The sequence below is a fragment of the Balaenoptera borealis genome (genome assembly GCF_965194805.1).
Source record: "Balaenoptera borealis genome assembly, chromosome: 20".
NCBI classification, from domain to species: domain Eukaryota; kingdom Metazoa; phylum Chordata; class Mammalia; order Artiodactyla; family Balaenopteridae; genus Balaenoptera; species Balaenoptera borealis.
This window is the reverse complement of record NC_138879.1, coordinates 57,763,246-57,784,493: the sequence shown is the minus strand read 5'-3', so window position 1 is coordinate 57,784,493 and position 21,248 is coordinate 57,763,246. Positions and strand designations below refer to the sequence as shown.

Sequence of the window (21,248 nt, the reverse complement as noted above, 5' to 3'; positions counted from 1 at the left end):
ATAACAAGTCTTCTTTTATGAAAGGACACCCTTGGGTTACTGGGATCTGACTGCTCAGCTGCCCAAGCCCCTCCCTCATCCTTTCCTCCTCCAGAGGCCTGGCCCACCCTGCCTGGTCCCCAGGGAAGGCAGTTAGGCTGAGGTTAGCTGAGTGCCTCAATCTCCCCATCACAGAGGCCGGGGAAGCACTCAGCCGGCTAACTTGAAAAGGGCAGAAGGGCAGCTGGGGGGTCGCAGGGAGGGGACATTGCCAAGGAGCAAACTGCAAAGCTGTGGACAGTCCTGAAGGTGGCAGACACTGGCAGGTTCGGGGGCGAGGAGAGGGCACACGTCCCCAGAGGCTAGCGGGCGCTCTGGAGTCCCCAGGGTCATTAGAGTCCTAATCAGAGGGGTTTCTGTAGTGACAAGTGTGCGGGAAGCTGGTGTCACCTTCTCTGAAGGCGGCCTTGCTCACCACGATACCACCGATGCCACACGGCTGTCACCTTTTCTGAAGGCCCATCTACCAGCCCTGAACATGCACCCCAAACTCTTCCCCGGGGAGGTGCCTTTCTACCTTGTGACCTTATAAATTACAGTGGACTTCGGGGGGAGGGGGTGCAAAGACAAAGGTCCAGCCTTGTAGCTTCCATCCCGACAGAAAGATGAGACACCCAGGGATGAGAAAGGAACTCTTCCTGTAAACTTGACTGTGGACAAGGAGACACCGGCGGCTCCTGAGACTTGTAACTCGAGCTGTAAGTTGTAACCCTGGGAAGTTTCTTCTTTAAAGCAGTTTTCTTCCCAGGGGAGGAGTGGGGGGTGGGGGAGGGAGGAAGATGGGGATCAGTTCAGCCCCTTCTTATCTGGAACCTTCTTCCTTTGTAGGAAGTCTCTGAGCCCACCAGATCGGAGCTCCCCTTCAAAGGGCCACATCTCCATAAATAATTATCTCCATTTGGGCGAGATGTTTGCATATCAAAGAACTCCTCTGGGAGGGTTTCAAATAATTTAAAATGAAATTGTAAATAGTCTGTTGCTCTCCACGTCTCTCTGGTCCCCGGAGCAGTTGGGCTCCGGAAGTGATGTCATTATTCATTATAAAGTTTACTGGGTCTTTTTACTTTCTTTCTTTTTTTCTTTTTTTAAGGTAATGGGTAGGAAAGAAGAAAAAGAACAAAGGATGGACTCCCCCCGGGTCCCCTCCTTGGCCAACCCTCTCTCCTTTCTCCCCTCCCAGCCCCCAACCCCACTGCAAGGATTTGGCCTCCATTGTCCTAGAATTTCAATACTGCCCAGAAAATGAAAAGCCTTTGAATGCCATAAGGGGGCGGGGCTCAAAAGAGCATCTCACTCCTCTGGGTCAACTCAAGATTCCTTTCATTTTGGCAGAATCCTCTGTTATAGACCCTGCTTCACAAAGGCCTGAGTTCCTGTTCCTGGAAGGGGCTGGGGGGCTGGGGGGGGTGGAGGGAGGGTTTCAATTAAAAGCTAATAGCCTTTTGCGTCTGCCCTCTGTGGGGCGTTGCTCGTGTTTACTGGACCTCACTGTGTGCGGGCACAAATCATGTGAAATCAGAGTAATCTGTGTCCCGTTTCCTGAAAAAAAAAAAAAAAGAAAAAGAAAAAAAACTTTTTTCATCAATAGAAAGAAAGAAAAAAGTTTCTCTGGGAAGCACACTCCCTAGAAAGTAAAATCAGCCGTGCCATTGGGCAGAGGCAGGGCAGAGCAGAGGACCCAGAAAGGGGAGAGTAGGGCACCAGAGGCAGAGGCGGAACGGCTGCCGCCGAAGCAGTTCTGCTCTTTCCTGCTTTGGCAGATTCTTCCCTGTGTAGACCTGACCTGCTCATCAGGGATGAACTCTGACCCGTGCGGGCTTCCCGTCTGGAACCGGCTCCTTTTCCCTGGGGCGCTGGGAGCCCCAGCTCTGCCTGGGTTACCTGCCAGGCAACACAGGGCCAGCCCTCAGGCTGTTACACGGGCTGGTGTGTGTCACAGGCTCCGGTAAATCCTCTCCCAGCTCCCTGCTTCATCCCAAGAAAGGCTGCCTACCCTGTGCCCTTGGCAACGAGGTGCAAATGTTTGTAAACAGGCCCTTACTCCAGAGCTTCTGAGCCATTCCACACCACCCGTCAACACAGCGTGGACAAAAATCACTTCCCCACCAGGGAAGCACCGCCCCCTGCCCCCCCCTTCTCCCAGGGCAAGGGGAGGGGACTTCCTGGCCCAGCGAAAGCCCGGTGGGCACTGGGCACATGAAGCCCTGGGCTCTGGTTCCTGCCCTGCCACTGACAAGAGCCTAAGACCTTGGACGAGGCACTCAAAGCTTTGGGCTCAGTTTCCTGTGTATAAAAATTAACGGACTGGGGGACTTCCCTGGTGGTGCAATGGTAAAGAATCCGCCTTCCAATGCAGGGGACACGGGTTCGATCCCTGATCGGGGAACTAAGATCCCACATGCCGCGGGGCAACTGAGCCCACCTGCCACAACTACTGAGCTCTCACGCCTCAACTAGAGAGCCCGAGTGCCGCAAATTACATAGCCCACGCGCTCTGCGGCCTGCAACTAGAGAGACGCCCGCGCGCCTCAACAAAAGAGCCTGCATATCACAACTAAGACCCGACGCAGCCAAAAAATAAAAAATAATAAACAAAATAAATATTAAAAAAAAATAATGGATTGGTTTAAAAGGGTGTTCTTAGGCTCTAAAATTCTATACGGGGACCCTTACAATCTCCATCTCTCCCTCCCCACCCTCATGCCACCTCCTCCTCCTCCAGCCAGCCATAGGTTGGCACAAGTTGGTAAAGGAGAACCTATATAAATATTCGATGACTGAACTGGTACAAAGTGTACTTCAAAGTGTACCTTGGGGGTACAGATCAACCCCAAGAGTGCAATTCCGGTGGAAGTCAATGTCAAGGGTATCCTAAAACTAGGCACTCACTCGTTAGGCAACCTGGTGCCCGGTGGAATAGAAAGGAAAGTAGGGTTCAAGGTCAGGCTATGTGTCTTCAGGCAAGTTGCCTAACATCTCTGAGCTGTCTCTCTGCGTTTGTAAAATGGAGATATTTGTCCTGCTTTAAAAAAAAAAAATGAGACTCAAATGTAGTTCATACGTGAATAAGCTCTTAAAGCAGCAAAACCCTTCCTATGGGTAAGGTGGAATGAACCCCACTTATGTTCCCTCTTTATTATCTCCTTTGACTTATGGCTCTAGATAGTAGGGATATTTCTAGGGAAATATTGCTAAGGAAAAAGAAATTCCTCATTGGTTCTTAAATTCAAAGTCTCCTGTAAAACAAATATTTGAAAGAGTCTCCGTTTCCTGAAATTCTTCACTTGTGCTAGGAAAGATCCCATGTTTGGACCTTCCTTCTTAGATCCCCGGTAGGACCTTGGAGACCAAGAAAAACCAAACTCCCCTTCTTGGGTTGACATCACTGAACGGATGTGATGATCCAAGCCAAAGAGGAGCAGGAAAGGAGGCAGTCTTTCACGTGAACACATCCTACTTTGGAGGGTTCTTTCTTTCTCTCTCTCTCTTTCTTCATTTCCTTCCTTCTTTCTCTGTTTCGTTCCTTCTATCCTTCTCTCTTTCTTTCTTTCCTTCTCCCCCTTCTTCCTTCCTCCTTCTCTCTCTCTCTTTCTTTCTTACTTTCTTTCCATGGCACAGAATGAGGTTTACATGAAGTAAAACAGCCCGTTTAGGGGCAGGGGTCCATCTCTGGCTGATGAAAAGAAACAACCCAACTGCTGAAACCAGGTCCACAGAATGAAGAGTTGATACAATTCATTACCTTCCTGCCTCCTGACTGCAGGGACAGTAGGAGTTTGGGATGAGAGAGAAATCCCAGTCAATCCTCGACTTAAGTCCAAGACAATGGCTCCATCCCTCTCCCTGCTCCCCTTCTACTTTACAAACAGAACTCCACTTTATGGTTATCAGTTGAAAAGTTGATATAAAGTATAAAGTAAATTAGGTCAATAAAAACCCCAGACGTAAGTTTGAGTTAAGCTAAACTGAAGGGAAATGAGAGCAAATAAACTTCCCTTATCACAGGCTTTAAATAGCTCGAGAACATTTTAGAGAAGAAAAGAGGTACTTTCTAGAGAACATCCTTGGGAGTGTATAAACCTGGAGACACTGCTGACAAAGAAAACCCTGCAGTTTCTTATTTTCACGCCGATAATCAGCAGCAATTATTTCTTCCCAGTTGGTCTGACCTAGTGCTTGAAGCTGATCGGAAGGTGTCTAGAGAAAGGAAGTGACATGGCAAGGCCGATGGAAACTCTGAAGACACCCATCAGGACTTCCCCGGCGGCACAGTGGTTAAGAATCCGCCTCCCGGCTTCCCTGGTGGCGCAGTGGTTGAAAATCTGCCTGCCAGTGCAGGGGTCACAGGTTCGAGCCCTAGTCTGGGAAGATCCCACATGCCGCGGAGCAACTAGGCCCGTGAACCACAATTACTGAGCCTGCGCGTCTGGAGCCTGTGCTCCGCAACAAGAGAGGCCGCGATAATGAGAGGCCCACGCACCGCGATGAGGAGTGGCGCCCGCTTGCCACGACTGGAGAAAGCCCTCGCACAGAAACGAAGACCCAACGCAGCCATAAATAAATAATTAAAAAAAAAAAAAAAAAAGAATCCGCCTCCCAATGCAGGGGACACAGGTTCAAGCCCTGGTCCGGGAAGATCCCACATGCCGCGTAGCAACTAAGCCCATGTGCCACAACTACTGAAACCCATGCGCCTAGAGCCCACGAGCCGCAACAAGAGAAGCCACCGCAATGAGAAGCCCGCGCACCGCAAGGAAGAGTAGCCCAAGCCCGCCGCAACTAGAGAAAGCCCGTGTGCAGCAACGAAGACCCAATGCAGCCAAAATAAATAAATAATAAATAAATAAACTTATTAAAATAATAAAATAAAGACACCCGTCAAAGTGCCCTCTCTCCTACCCTTTTGGGGATTCTCAGCTTGTGAAGTATGGAAGCTTTCCAGAACCAGTTTTCATTATCACGGTCACCATTTTTTATAAAAACTCAGTGCATCTGTAACAGATTATAAAGTCCAACTTGCTTGTGTGTTTCACGTCCAAAGATAGGACAGATGGAAAGTCTTGGAGGCTGAAGCTCTGCTCAAGTGTTCTGTATTACTTGAGCGCGTCTCATCAAGATTGTTCAAATTTTATGAGAACTTCCTGATAGACGGTGAGTCTTAAAATTTCCAGCGATTCTTCTGTGCTTGAGACAAAGCGTTCCCTCCCCCCACTCCACAACTCGCACAAGGCAACAAAACTGTAAGCGCCAGGGAGATCAAATAACCAAATGGTTAGTGAGAGAGCTGCTGAGAATTACAAGCAAGATTAGCCTTTTACCCTGCATTAGCCCCCGTGAAAAACTAACCCTGTAACTATTTTTAAGCCCTAATGACGATTTCTAAGATCAACATGTTTGGTTGAATCTTATGGCCCGCCATGTTTTGTTTTGTATTTATATGGACGGTGAATTGTAAAGATTTTTATCTTCAAAAGAAATACAAGAACAAAACCCCGCAAAACACCCAGCATAGGAAGCACTGGAAAATAATCTGCTGAATGAACACATAAATGAATGAAGAATGAACACATAAATGAATGAATGAACACATAAATGAATGAACACATAAATGAATGAATGAACACATAAATGAATGAATGAACACATAAATGAATGAATGAAAGGAAATGAACTAGCAGTGCTTAAAGCTAATGACTAGAGGTCACAATGCAAATATGTAAAGAGAATTGGGGGCAACCTGGGATAATAAGTTACCATGAGGGCCAGGTTTGAAAGTGGTGACCATCTCAGGATCCCAATGCTCAAAGTAGTTAATTCTAGAGCAACATTTATGTATCATCCTACCCATTATATTACGTGACACAATTACATTACGAGGCCGTACACGTAAAGAAGGACTTGACCGTGAGTGCTAACCTACAGCAAAGAACAAGTTCCTTATTTCACCTGTGGGACAGAAGCCAGCCATGAGCGCCTCTCACTTTTGAACTTTGGATGCACCACCTCTGGGGGCCGGTAATAAACCACCTTGTCTCAAAACAATAAGTGGTCGCTGTTAACAACAGTAAAAAAAAAAAAAATGACACTAATAAGCTGATGTCTATTCATTGCCATTCTACTTATTATTTTGCTTAAATTATTAAAATTCATTTGCATTCATCAAATGATGGTGGGGTGAGACACCCCAAATGTCTCTCCCCTGGGTCTCAAGAAGAAAACAGAGTAGGAATGTGGACGTAGTCTCTCTCATGGATGGTTAAGGAATCAGTGAAATGGCATGTAGCTATCATTCACGGGGATGATTCTTGCCCTCCAGGGGCTTACTGTGTATTTGGAGAGAAATTCCACATCCAGGAATTTTGCCAGTACATATTGCATTGAAATGTGGAAAAGAAGCACCCAGAAGTCATGTCCTTTGGGACATCTAAAGCTTCCTTGAGCTGGTCCCAAGGGCAGGTGGAAGTGAAGACATCAAGAACAAAAGATACCCGAGTGTAGGAATGTAAGACAGTGATTGAAACATTGGGCTTGGACTGAAGCTTGTTTGTTTGTTTGTGGAATGGTGAGAAATAAGGCAAGAAAGATTGGAAAGCAGGCTGGAGTGGTCCCCTTTCCACTCTGCTTGGCCCTCCACCCCTGCTTCCCCGACATCTTCCCAAAAGCCGCATCTAGAAACCTTCACAGCTTCTCATGATGTTGAACATGACGTTCAAGCTCCCTGCCCAGGTGTCTCCCTGCTTTTCCCCAAGGACATGCTATGTCCCCTACCTTCCTTTTTCACCCTTCACCCCAGCCATGGGCAAGCAGAGCCCTTCTCCTTCTAGTACATTCCTATGGCACTCATTCCTTCCCCAGGCTGGGCTAGCAATTCTGCTCCCCTCTTAGGACCACCACCCTCCCTGCAAATACACCCTCGTGCACACACACGAACATTAGCATAACCTTTCTCTAGCTGCTCTTATAGACTTCGAGGGGGCTGAGGATTGGGCTCTGCCTTATTTGCACTGTGGCCAAAATACATGTCTCTTAGATGAATGAAGGGTAAACGAACAAACGAACAAATGCCAGACAGAATTTGGATTTGATCTCAGAGGCTATGAGAAGCCACATCAAACGTGGGAGGTGAGTGGCTACAAGACGTATCAGGAGTGGGGGAGACTGTGCTTCCCAGCAGCATATTTTAAACAGATCTGGGCTTTTAGATGATGATAAATTCCGTGAGGTTACTGAGGACTGACACAAGAAGATGTAAAGAAATTTGGAATAGGCAGAAAAGATTACTGGATATCTCCAGCGGAAAACTGTGCCGTGTGTTATCTGGAGCTAGCCTTTTTATTGCCTTTGAGATATTTTGCAACTCTGTAAATTATAGGCAGCAACATAGCAAGGCAATGTAAGTCTTGACCATAGGCATGCATATAAGTGCTTTCCGGTGGAACTTCTGTGGGTTTCCTTCTCCACCTCCCACTACATGGAAAAAGCCAGTTTCCACCTATTTGTAATTCATCTCAATGCTCCTTTATGTCAAGGAAACTTAAGTTCTTTTGACTTCTCCTTTGGACCAATGGTAACATCTGTCTGGTTCTCATTAATATTGGGTTGGCCAAAAAGTTCATTCCGTTTTTTCTGTAACGTCGTATGGAAAAACCCGAACCAACTTTTTGGCCAACCCAATAATAAGTAAAATAAAATCCTTCACGTGATCGTTAAAGAAATATAATCCTTAACATTATAACTGGATGAGAGTCCTGATTTTACCTTTTGCTTTTAGAAAATTACCCTTTACCAAAAAGGCTGGATTAGCCATGTGCTTTTTATAAGAGTGTTATCCAAAAGAAGATGTGGTACATAATAGACAATGGACTCAGCCATAAAAAAAAGTCATTTGCAGCAACATGGATGGACCTAGAGATGATCGTACTAAGTGAAGTAAGACAGAAAGAAAGACAAATACCATATGACATCACTAATCTGTGGAATCAGAAATATGACACAAATGAACTTATCTACGAAACAGAAACAGACTCACAGACATAGAGAACAGACTTGTGGTTGCCAAGGGGGAGGGGGTGGGGAGGGATGGAGTGGGAGTTTGGGGTTAGCAGATGCAAACTATTATATATAGAATGGATAAACAACAAGGTCCTACTGTAGAGAACAGGGAACTATATTCAATATCCTGTGATAAACCATAATGGAAAAGAATATGAAAAAGAACATATAGATATGTATAACTGAGTCACTTTGCTATACCGCAGAAATTAACACAACACTGTACATCAACTATACTTCAGTAAAATAAATTTAAAAAATAAAATAAAAGTGCTATCCACGCCAGTGGCTGTTACCCCCCAGCATCCTCTTTATATAACCCCCTCCCCAACTTAGTACCAAGAACAGTCATGCTTTCTTTTGAGCAAACAGCTTGTTTGAGTGATTTGTGTACCTGAGGTTTGTCTGTCTGTGAAAGCTGCCATGGAGCTGAGGGTCATGTCCACTGTCATTTGAGAGACATTTCTTAGGCCAGTTCCTGGCTCCATTTTATGGCCCAACTATCGATTCTCCTGTCTTACTCTCACATTTTATGTGTTTGTGGCCCTTTCGGTATCATTCAAAAGCCACCTGGAGTACGTGTTCAAGAAGGGCAGATACACAATAAATGCAGTTCCGCAGACCTGAGTGGGAAAGCGGTGTTGGGGTGAAAACGACAGAACGGCTGATTCGAAGACACGCAGATGGAAGGAAAAAAGAAAAGCTGGTAACAGGCTAGAGACGAGGAAAGACCTTCAGTTTTTAAGCAAGATGTACTGAGGGCGGGGCCCTTCTGCGTTCTGAGTTCACCCACGGAAACTGTAGCTTCCCACACAGTGTTCAGGGTGAGAATCAGAATATAAGGTCGGTGTTCACCCCAGAAATGTTATAAACAAACGAGGGCTTAGGTTTTTATGTCCGTATGTAAGAAGCGGAAATGGAGAGAAGGCGAGCATCACCGCAGTTTCTAAGCTAGAACAGGGTTTCTGGGTCCAGGCAGGCCAGCCTGGGGTGGGGTAGGAGCCTTCCTGGGAGGCCAGCCGGAGGCGGGGGGCCGCGAACAACGGCTGCCTCTCCCTGAGATGCTCAGCGCTGTTCTCCATTCACCCACAAAACCAAATAAAGACCTTTAAGCTGCTACTTTCCCAAATGGATCCACTTCCAAATCCGGGGCTGGGAACACGCAGCACTAAGCCCGTGAGCAAACACCCGCTAAAGGAGAGAACAAGAGACACCCTCTCGGCTGCCCCATTAGCATGTTTGGGAAATTAATCAACCCCTCAACCCCTCCAAGGACATTGTTTCCCTGGGCTGGCTGAGTGCACATCGATTAACTTCTCACGTGGAAGCAGGTAGGACGACCAGGTAACAAAAAGAGGCGTGGAATCAACCCACTGTATAAAGGTGCCCAGAGCTGATGCCCCAACCATCTTCTTTTATTCTTTTTTTTTTTTTAAATGGAAGTATAGTTGATTTATAATATTATATAGGTTATAGGTGTACAACATCACGATTTAGTATTTTCATAGATTATACTCCCCTTAAAGTTATTATAAAATATTGGCTAGATTCCCTGTGTGGTACAGTGTATCCTTGTAGATTATTTTATACATAGTAGCTTGTACCTCTTCATCCCCTTCTCCTATCTTGCCCCTCCCCCCCCCCCACTGGGAACCACTAGTTTGTTCTCTGTGTCTGTGAGTCTGCTTCTGTTTTGTTTAGATTCCACATATAAATGATACCGTAAGTATTTGTCTTTCTCTCTCTGACTTATTTCACTCAGCATAACACCCTCTAGGTCCATCCATGTTGCTGCAAATGGCAGAATTTCATTCTTCTTTATGGCTGAGTAATATTCCATTGTATATATACTGCATCTCCTTAAGCTGTCTCCATGAATCTGGAATTCCAAGAGATTTCTTTACGAGACAAACAGTGTCTGTCCAAGGAAGGAGCCCCTTTCCTGGGGCCCCGCTTCCTCTGAAGAGAGAGGGTTTTCCTCTTACTCAGAACAGAAATGGGGCTTGTTAATGATCATGACAGAATGTTACCCTCACTGACAGGCTGCAAGTCCCAGAGCTGTGCCCTCAGAGCGGGGCGCTTCCACTCTTAGGGGTTACAGAGAGTTTGGGAAAAGGGCTGGGTGCTAGAGTGCACATGTGCGACGTGCATATGAGCCTCAGGACCCAGGTTCAGGGGGATTACAGACCCGCGGGGGCCGTCCACGGGCCCAGGTAGAGAGCCCCGAGATGGCTCATGAGCAATGCGCCAGCCGCCAGCCAGCTGCTCGACCATCAGAAGCCCGGACGAGGTGGTGTGGTTAGGTGGTCAGTGTACTCAGCACGGTGGACACATGTTCTCCATCCACCTGTGAGGTCAGCATCACAGTTAGGACCCCCAAGCTTCGCTCACCCCCCAGTGCTTTGCCTGAACTACCTCCAAATGGGATACGCCTCTGTGTTTTAGTGACATCGATATGATGAGCTGGCATGACAGTGGTCTGCACGTGGTCCTGTAAAGCCACAAAGACACTGCCCACTGGGATGCTCAACAGGAAAGCCAGTCTGCCTCCAGGCAAGAATGACTAGGCCTCCTTGCGATCAGAAGACGCGTCTCTCTCTTCCTTGGCCGTTACGAGGTCAACTCTAAGACCCGCGTGCGGCACTTTATCCACCAGAAAAGACTGGGGACCCAGGCTCTCCAAGGGGTGTTTGCTCCACTTTAGAGCCAGGAGAGTGAGGCTGAGGGAGGTTAGATGGAGTTGCTCCAAGGATCCAGCCACGGCAAAGCAGGGACTCGGGCTTCAGCAGGTTCAACTCCGAATGTCACGTTCATCCCGGTTCTCAGCAGTTCTAAGGACCTCCAGGATTAACACGCTCAAATACAGCAACCGTCTCCCCAGACCCATCTGACCCATCTATTATCACCTACCCCCTTTCTAAAGTAGGCGTCCATCTCCCCTCTTTTTCAGTCAATAAAAAAATAAATAAATGGGGAATTATAAGCGTAAAAATTATAATGGAATAAACATATATATATATAAACATATATATATGGAGAGAGAGAATAATTTAGAAAGTGAAAGCTAAATGTCTCACTGGTTCCCTGCACTTCTGCCCTTTTGCCTTTATTTTAGGAGTTCATTTTTCACCCAACCCAACCGAAACAAATGATCACAAAACTGAAAATCATCAGACGAGCCTTCCCCAGGCACAGCCCTAATTCCTCTGTCACTCTTCCTATTCTGTATCGCATGCTTTAGCCCTGGTTTTTTTCAACAGTATTTGTCTCGTAAAGAAATCTCTCCAAAGTCCAGTGTCCTGCAGGAGGAAAAGCACTCGCCCTCCAATCCTAGGACCAACATCACAGACCAGGGCGGCTCTATACGGCTCGCCCAAAAGGCTTTGCTACCCACCCTGCTGGGGCCAGGGAAAGAATCAGAATTTCTCACAAGGTGTTTTCAGGTATCTCGGACAGAGGAGCTGACCTGAGTCTATACCCGCTCTGCCCTCCTTCTTCCCTTTACACAAACCAGGTGTGTAGAAGGCAAAGCGAGCTGGTTCTAAATGTCCAGAGGGCAGAAGTCACGACTCAATCCATCTTGAGAAGCAGTGAGACACAAAAGCTGCGCCAGGCTGAACAATCCACTCCAACCAAGAAAAACAGGCTGATAAATTAGTCTTGGGAAGCCACCGAGTAGAGCCCCCAAGAATCAACTCAATAGGCTGCCTCCTGTTCTAGCCCATTAACTATTTGAGATTACCATCATGCGGGGAGTCGCCTGTCAGCTGGAAATTAAATTAGCCTGGCTATAAACCAGGAGTGTCAAGTGGAAAATATCTGATGAGCGATCCTGGGGAAAAACTCCACCACCAAACCCCACCCCGCCAAGCAGCAGCCTTCCATCCTCCAAGCTGGGTCCTTCTGTGCAGTGTCTCTTCTGAACGATAAGAAGCACAACACAGCCAAAGGGGTGAGACTTTCCTGGTTCTGGCTTTCAGAGAAAAGCACAGTTCACTGGGGTCACTCCTAGTAAAACAGCCGAAGAGGTGGCCTCATGAGACAAAATGGTCAGAAATGTGGCATTCAGAAAGAGACGGAGTAAGAAATGTTCAGATTAGAAAGAAAAGAAGGGGGAGGGTGAAGAGAGAGAATGGGGGCAGGGGATAAACACACATGTGCACCCAGCATCCCTGGGGATGGTCTGTGCAGAGGCATACGCTCCAGTGAGGGTGCAGCAGGCCCTACCTGCACCTTCAGAACAGGTGTGTGCTTGCAAAGCTACCTTGTAATTACCAGGTTTGGCATTTGGCTGTGGCAGCCAAGCCCCAAGCAGCTTCTAAGATTGTTGGAACCCAGCATCCGAGGGGCTGTTGCTGGGCAGGTCCTCGAGCTGAGAAGTGGAATTTCTAATTACACGGCATTGGGCTCTACCCTAATGACGGGCTCCATCCAGGCAAGCAAAAAGCACCCAGCTTAGAGGATGTGGGTCCCCGAGCACATCCCAAGAGGATCCCAGCCTTTGCCTATTTTTCTGGGGGGTGGGGCATATTCTCTGATCACCAGCAAAAGCAATTCCTATTTCACACTATTCAGTGGCACTTTGTAAATCCCGCTTCCAAGTTGAAATGCTTGAGAGAGAGAGGAAAGATGCATAATGAACCGTACTAGTTACCCTTTGAAGTCATGATGTTAAAGGCCCACTCACCAAAGCCCTCAGTCCCCCTGACGCTGTCCCACTCGCCTTCCTTTCTCCCCTGCTGGTCCTTCCCTGCGTCCACGACACTTTTTCACATAAACCTCCTTGGCTTTTCACATGTGTTCCTTCTGCCAAGAAGACTCCCCCTTCCTCACTTGGTCTGTACACGAACTCCTATTCATCCGTCAAAACCTTGCTCTGCGTTACCTCTTCTCTGAAGCCTTTCCAGGAGAGATCCTTCCCCACTTCGACAGATTTAATCACTCCTTCCTCTGCAATATTTCTTTGCCTTGAGCATCCTTCTCTTTTTGCCTGTATCACGCACCACACGACTGTATTTAGCCATCTCAACCCCCGACTTCACTCACAAGCTCTATAGTCAATATCCATGGTGTAGGCCAGGCCCTGTCCCCGCCCTCATTTATGCAACCCCCAACTGGCACGCCTTTACACTAAGAACACAGAGAGCTTCCTCTCTGCCCCTAACCGGCCCTCTTTCTTCGATCTCTGATCACAGTGACTTCTCACAGGGACGTGATCCCATCCCCGGGGCCCCCAGATGCCCTTTCTCTTCCTTCCGGTCTCTACCCAACATCACCTCTTTAAAAAGGCCTAAAATAGCCCTTTTCTCCCATCATCCTCTCTCCCACAACTCTCCATCCCCTCTCTCTGTTTTATTTCTCTTCGTGGTTCTTATCACTGCAGGAGACCTTCTATTTTTATTAGTTTGTTTGTGTATCAGTCTCCTGCCCATCTCCCTAGTAGAATGTAAGTGTCAGGAGGGCAGGATCAGTGTTCATAAAATAGGCACTCAATAATAATCATGAAATGAATAAATCTCTGCATCCCCAGAGCCTGGCACAGAGTAGCTGCTCAATTAATTGACAAAATCAATATGTAACTATAAGAAGCAAAGCTGACATCAGTGGCCATTGTAGTCCAGGGACACCACGAGCTGAGTGAAATCAACTGGATTCGTCCCCAGTTCTCTGTCCTCGTTGCTGGTTTCCAATGGACACAATCCCCAGGGGTGTCCATAATGTCTGTTTCCCCCAGGTTGTCCTCTTGATAGACTCCACTGAGTAGAGAAAAGACAAAGGATTTTACTATGAAGACAAAACAGCATCAAATCTAAATTAGAATGTAACTGACAAGCAACCAGCAGCTGGAAAATTCTCTACGGAGGTCACGTGCAATAAAAATAAGTGGGACTGACTAACCCAAGCACACCGCTGAACCTGAATGGTGCAGTCAGGTGGGGAGCATCTTTACCTGTAGCCCAGACGGCTGGGTCCACTAGTGCTGGGTCCACAGCTCCAGCTCCTGGGGCCCGTCCCCCAACACAGCTGGGGGCTGAGCAACCACAGAGGACGCACACCCATAGGTGCCATGCCCTTGCACTTCCCATCCCCCCCAACCAACATCTCCCAAAGACACCATCTGGGGTAAGATGAGGTGGCTTTGATCAGAGGCCTCAAAATGAATGCAAGCTTAAGTCTCGAAGAAGCTGGCACACGTTTCTCCCTGGCAAATGCTCCTTTAACAGAACACAAAAAAAGCCACGAGCCTGTTCCGTACTTCTGTTTCCAGCTGGGACTGGAAGAAACCCTAAAAACCCTAAAAATGTGAGTGACAGAACATTCCACCAGAGGGGACAGATGGGGAGGGACAGGGCCAGTGCACAGGGCCCACCCCCGCTCACACTGGCAGCCCCCTAACCGGGAGCCCTTAGCCGGGCTCTCCTGAGCTCACCCCTCGGCCTCTCGGATCTGTTTCTTCTAAACAGAAGTAGCCCCTGGATCTAAGGGAAATGCAGTTCTAAGCCGGGATGGATCAGTAAATGCCACCACTTCTATAAGCTAACATGGGAGGCTCCCAAGCTTAACTGAGTTCCTCCACGGTGAATGATGGGACTAGAATTAAACTGCTCTGGGGATGCTGGCAACCGGGAGCCCAGCGTGCTTCTCTCAACTTGCCCCGGATTCTGAGACAGCGGCCAGGGTCAGCCCCAGGGAGTGGGGGCCACGTGGCATCTTTCTCCCCTGGCTTCCTCTGCTCGCTCAGAAGTACCCCCCAGAGGAATGACGGGGCTCTCCCCGACCCCCAGCAGAACTAGGGACCAGAGGAGGAGGCGGGCGGCCCTGCCTGCAGGCTGTGGCCATCTGCTTCTTACTGGAGCCCAGTTGGGACCTGGGAAGAAGGGCTCTCTTTCCCCCAAAGCCCTGTGGGACAGTCATTCAAGTCACCCAGAGAGGCAACAGGGAAGAGGGGTGTGTGGGTTCTGTCACGAGTGAGGAGGCGTGGCCTGTCCCTTCTCCTGAGCACCATGGGGACACATGCTTGTCCTAGAATTCCAAGAGCCTCATAGAAACCATCCAGTGGGGCTGGGTGTTGATCACCCCAGAAAACCATCTATACGTTTTCTTGCTTTCTCTGCCTTGGAAAGACCGAATCATTTCCTTTTCCTCAAAAATACATTCATATGATTCAAATGCATAATTCATGTCACGTCTGAATTTCTTCAGTATGGGAGGCTCTGCTGCCCCAAAAATCTTCCAGTGAGCTGAAGACCCATCCTCAACATAACATTCCACCTCCGAGCTGGCCTCCTGGGCCCTCTCCCCATGCCCCCGCATGTCCCCATCACTTGGCCAGAGCTTGCTCTGGGCCTTTCCCACAGAGCTGCTCTGCCCTGAATCCTTTTATCAGCTTTCTGGGACAATCAGCCAGCCAACTCCTATCCATACATCAAAGCCCAGCTCAACAGTGACCTCTCCTTTGGGCCCCCTTCTCTCTGCTCCCATGGCATTTCTCACTTTGTTCTATATTATCTCTCACTATGGCCCCTTGAGCAAGATCGTGAGCTCCTTGAGGTGTCTGATAACGGGTTAATATCTGATTCTCCCAAGTGCTTTCATACTGCTTGGCCCATCCCAGTTGTTCCAGACTGTCTGGTGGATGAAATTAAATCACGGAGGAAGGAACGGTGGACTCCACGGTATCCCATTAGCACCGCCATCTAGACGCTCTGGTCACGACTTGGCGAGAAGGCCACGTCGTTACTGCCTGACGTTCACAGGCCCCGCAGGAAGAGAAGGTGGGTATTAAGTGTCCTGGTAAAAGATACGTAACTTTATAGGAGAGGAAGTGTGATAAGAATGAAAAACTAGTCGAGAGTACACCATCCAGGACCCCACTCTGGTGTGAAACTGTTCACCTCCAGACCGTGGGAAACACCTTAGCCAGACACACCCCCAGACCCAGAAGCGAGGTGAGGGGGCCACACAAACAGGAGTTCGGATTTCGCCAAATACGAGGAAGGGTCCTTGCTAAGTGTGTCAGGAGATAACAAGATCGTTCGAGCAAGCAGAGTGCGTGGAGGGGAAATCCAGATTCTCCTGTAACTTAAGTTTTGTACAAACAGGTAAACTAATCCCCCACTTCTCTCTGTAAAAGGTTCCACTCATCTCCTTTCCCAGCGACACCTAATCTGAAAGTTTCCTTCGTTTCCGGTGCTGTAAAACTAAAGAACACTTTCAAGTGTCCCCCCTTGGCCCCGACACAAAGAGGGGGAAATGCATGTTTTAAAAAAAAAAAAAAAGCGATTGGCTTTGTTTGCAGCTTCAAGGCTGCCAATGTTTCTTCACGGCCCTGCTGTAATTTCTCAGAATTCCGTGCAGGGCGAGCAGTCAGCCTGGTGTGATGATAACACGTGTACAGACCACGGGGGCGACCCTGGACCAGGCAGGGTGCAAAACAGCTTGGCCCCTTTATCCAGCATCATCAGACATCCTGCTCCATACAAACAGCACAGAGACGAGTGCTTACCTTTGAAAAGAGACATAATAATCTTCTTGGAAAGCTGAACCGGCAATTAGCCTGCTGAGGGAGCAACGGTGGAAGCCCAGCTAAAGAAGCTCGTAGCAAGACCCAGCTTGAAATTCTCACCCATCATCCCAGGAGCAAAGGGGGTGCAGACACAATACATTTGAGGTGATGTCCCAGTGGCACAAGTATGGGATCTAACTCCCAATAAGAAGGGGCGGCTGGGACTTCCCTGGCGGTCCAGTGGTTAAGACTCTGCGCTTCCACTGCAGGGGGTGAGGATTCAATCCCTGGTCCGGGAACTAAGATCCCACATGCCTAGCGGCCAAAAAAAAAAAAAAAAAAAAGAAGGGGCGGCCTGTTCCAAGGGGTAAAGGTGGAGAGACAGAGCCCAGGGTCAGGGGTCAAACTCTTGAACTGCAAGTGACCTTGGAGACCTGTTCTGATAACGTGCCCCACACCGGCATTCGACAAACACCCCTCCTCGGGTTATCAGTCGGCATTGAAAGAAAAGAGGATTCTGTACTCGGGGGAAACACTAGGTTCAACACAATTAAACAGATTTGGAGGTTTTTCTTTGGTTACAGTACTTATCAGGGCCTTTAATGTGCTAACATGGAACCATTTTTTCTACATCACCTATTAATCTTTCAGAACTTTCTTCCACTGAAGAAACTTGAGACAGTGCTTCTCAAAGTGTGATCTGTGGACCACCTGCCAAGGGTCCTCGAGGAGATAAAGATAAGGCCTGAGAGTAGGCATTTAAAGCTATTATAAGTCCTTTGACGTGGCTACAAAATCCAAGGCCCTGATCAATGAACTCACTGGGCAGGGGATAGATCAGCGTGGGTGTTGACACCAAAGAGATAAAGTGACTTGCTCGAGGTCACAGAGTGTCTGTAGCAAGGAGCTGACCCTAAGGGTTGCCGACAAGAGGAGGCCACAAGGAAGTAGAGTCTGTTAAAGAACTAAAAAAAAATTGTAAATAGGAGAAGCATCCATTAAAAATCATTGATGATGGTGATTCTGATTCGAAATGGCACCCAGCCAACAGAGCTCCGTGCATTCTCTCCCAGGACCCCTACAGAGGTGTAAAATGAAAACTAAGTCAAGTCGAAAAGAGGCTAATGCCAACATCGGACGAGAATGTCCATGAGGAAATTCAATCCTGAAACAGCACACACCTGAAGGAAGCGGGGACAGGTTGTAGCCCCCCACTGTCTGGCATTGAGCTGGACCAGGCAGGTGACAAATGAGTGAAGCAGGCCAAGTGTGAGACAATAAGGAACAGTGGAAACTGTGTCCAAGGAAGAGAAGATGCCCCTGGTCAGACACAGCTGTTCTCCAGCCCCAGCCAGCTGCTGCCATGAGAAAGGCAGGCCTAGAACTGTCAGATCCCTTATCAAAAAAAGAAAATCGGGGTGGCGGGTGGGTGGCAGGGAGGAGGGATAGTTAGGGAGTTTGGGATTGACATGTACACACTGCTATATTAAAAATCCAAGGACCTACTATAGAGCACAGGGAACTCCGCTCAATACTCTGTAATAACTTAAATGGGAAAAGAATTTTAAAAAGAATAGATACATGTATATAACTGAATCACTTTGCTGTATGCCTGAAACTAACACAACATTGTTAATCAACTATACTCCAATATAAAATACAAATTAAAAAAAAAAAACAGGGCTTCCCTGGTGGCGCAGTGGTTGAGAATCTGCCTGCTAATGCAGGGGACACGGGTTCGAGCCCTGGTCTGGGAAGATCCCACATGCCGAGGAGCAACTAGGCCCGTGAGCCACAACTACTGAGCCTGCGCATCTGGAGCCTGTGCTCCGCAACAAGAGAGGCCGCGATAGTGAAGAGGCCCGCACTCCGCGATGAAGAGTGGCCCCCGCTTGCCGCAACTAGAGGAAGCCCTCGCACAGAAACGAAGACCCAAGACAGCCAAAAATAAATATAAAAATAAATAAATAAAAGAGCCTTCCCTAAATTAAAAAAAAAAAGCAGCTTCATTATTAAAAAAAAAAAAAAAAAAAAAACCAGAAAATCTGCACTTGTATGTGAAATCTCCAAATCTGTCAATATAGGCAATGAATTTGCATGTTTTTAACACCCTACAAATATTCAGTCAAGGATTTCATTTTTATTAAGTCCAACAACAGGCAAACCAATCTGTGGTGGTAAAAGGTAGGAGAGTGGTTATCCTTGGGACAGGGACGGTATTTGGAAGGGATCTTAGGCGCGGCTCTGGGGACTCTGGAACGCCTGTAACATGGGGATGCGGGCTGTGAAACTTCATCAGGGCGCACATTTCTGATTGGTACACTTTTTTATAGGCATGTGAATAAAATTTTACTAAAATATATATATATATAGGCCAGATATATAGGTAAAATAATATGATGTCTGTATTTTCTTCAAATAATATAGAAAAGAGAGAATACAGCACTTCCTGGAAATGATGGAGGGAAGTCTTGGGCAAAGTAGAAATTAAGGCCACACCGAGAGGTGATTGAACCAGTGGAATTCCTACAGATGCTGTGATGTCTCTGGAGTTTCTCCCTGTGTGTGGAGAGACATGTTAACCGATGCCTGAAGTTAGAGGACATCATCATAAGGACCAGCGCACACGGGGCTCCTGGCATGGGTCGGGGCTGGTGACCAGCAGGGCTGGCAAGCTGTAAGGTCCGAGTTCTGGGCGAGGGTAGGAACTCAGCGGGCCAGGGCTGCACTGGGATAAGACCTTCTCCTGCCAGCTGCTGGGGACACTACCAAAGTGGGTGTCTGCACAGCGGGGGGAGAGGGTGTTTAGGGTGTCAGATGACACAGCAGATGAAGAGACCATATGAAGTGAGTGGAGAGGGTTTCAGTATCATCTTGAGAACTAAGAATCTGAGTGTCCTGCTCATGGCAGGGCGGCTTCCAGAGACAGATGAGAGGAGAGATGGGCTGGCAGACGAGGAGATGGAGGGAGCTGAGGTCAGAAAAGGGGCATCAAATATACAGATCCCATCACGGGAGGAAAGCCTCCAGGGATGATGCCAGAGCCCCGGGTCGGTGCAGGGGTGACGGGCATGAAAACTACCAGCCTCTATGCAGACATCCTTGCAACACAGACGGGGCAGAGAGTGAGTGTAAGTTGGGACAGAAAAAGAGAGAAAAAAATATAATCTTGGGGATATTTTATATGGAAAAGTCTGTGTTTGGGGGAGGAAAGAAACAACAAAAGACATGTCTTAAACTGGTCCAGAAGGAACATCATGTCACATTTCAGCCACGGAGAGAAGCTCCATGTTGTAGAGTTTGAAGGGCCCTCAGGGAGGCACTGGGTTCAGGAGGCTAAGCCACCTACAGATACAGCTGTATGACCCTGGCCATCTCTGTGAGCTCCCCTTTCCTCCTCTGCAGAATGCGGAAAATCACACAGGAAGTATCACTGCTAAGACGAAATGCACGCTGGCCACTGGCCTGCACACCACAGGCCTCACTTGCTAAGGCGGAGCTATCTTTTTTCCTATTACATCACCTAGTAACTGACATTCCCTCTCCTTCCTTCTTCTCCTTAGCTCTCTCTCTGGAAGGTTCCCGGAAAATAAAATACAAAATCACATTTCTTAATTTTGACTATTGAATATTTTATCACACGCACTCTCATCTCCTTAAAATGGTTTCTAGATGTATTAGTGGTTCAGCAGGACTAATGGTTATTTTTAGCCAGTGCCGAACTTGCTTTGAGACCTCTTTGAGCCTGTAGAGTTTAGTTCACCGACTAACGGGGCACCTCAAGGACAAGTTCACATCTCTTGAACCTCCTTGGGACCTCAAGTGCTGCCCGGGAGAGCCCTTGCTAAAAGTAAGTGCTCAAACAGGGCATTTTTAGGGCAATGATACTTTCCGTATGACACTATAATGATGGATACGTGTCATTATTTATTTGTCAAAAGCCATAAGATGTGTAACATCAGGCGTGAACCCTGATGTAAACTATGGATTTTGGACGACAGTGGTGAGCAGTGTAGGTTCATCAATGGTAACAAATGTGCGGCTCTGGGGCTTTAGGTTGAGAGCAGGGAAGCTGTGTCTGTGAGAAGCAGGACATATATGGGAACTCTGTCTTTTCAATTTTGCTGTGAATCTAAAAGTGCTCTAAAAAAATTAACTTTATATATATATTTTTTTTAAATAAATTTATTATTTATTTATTTATTTATTTATTTTGGCTGTGTTGGGTCTTCGTTTCTATGCGAGGGCTTCCTCTAGTTGCGGCAAGCGGGGGCCACTCTTCATCGCGGTGCGCGGGCCTCTCACTATCGTGGCCTCTCTTGTTGCGGAGCACAGGCTCCAGACACGCAGGCTCAGTAGCTGTGGCTCACGGGCCTAGTTGCTCCGCGGCACGTGGGATCTTCCCAGACCAAGGCTCAAACCCGTGTTCCCTGCATTGGCAGGTGGATTCTTAACCACTGAGCCACCAGGGAAGCCCAACTTTATATATTTTTAAAAGCCAAGTGCTCAACAAATACTTGCTGGAATAGGTTAAAAAAAAAAAAAAGGTCAACCTGATTTATAAGAATGACTTTGACTACAGAAAAAGACTTTGGTCGCCTTTCCCTTCCTCCATTAAGTATTTCAAATCAATGACAAAGTGATGAGACCT

The 21,248-nt window shown here is 47.6% G+C and overlaps 1 protein-coding gene across 3 annotated transcripts in view; it reads right to left on the bottom strand.

Annotated features, from left to right (window-relative positions):
- LOC309618892 (heparan sulfate glucosamine 3-O-sulfotransferase 3B1) overlaps nt 1–21,248 on the bottom strand; it is a 48,616-nt gene that overhangs the window by 16,931 nt on the left and 10,437 nt on the right. The window contains exon 2 of one of the 3 annotated variants that reach the window (XM_082373363.1): nt 13,691–13,847. The exons of 1 other annotated variant lie outside the window; for it this stretch is intronic. In XM_082373363.1, coding sequence (XP_082229489.1) covers nt 13,691–13,847 — 157 coding nt within the window. Of the gene's footprint in view, nt 1–13,690; nt 13,848–21,248 lie in introns of those variants that run through there. One more of the 3 variants, XM_082373365.1, reaches the window with a different exon arrangement.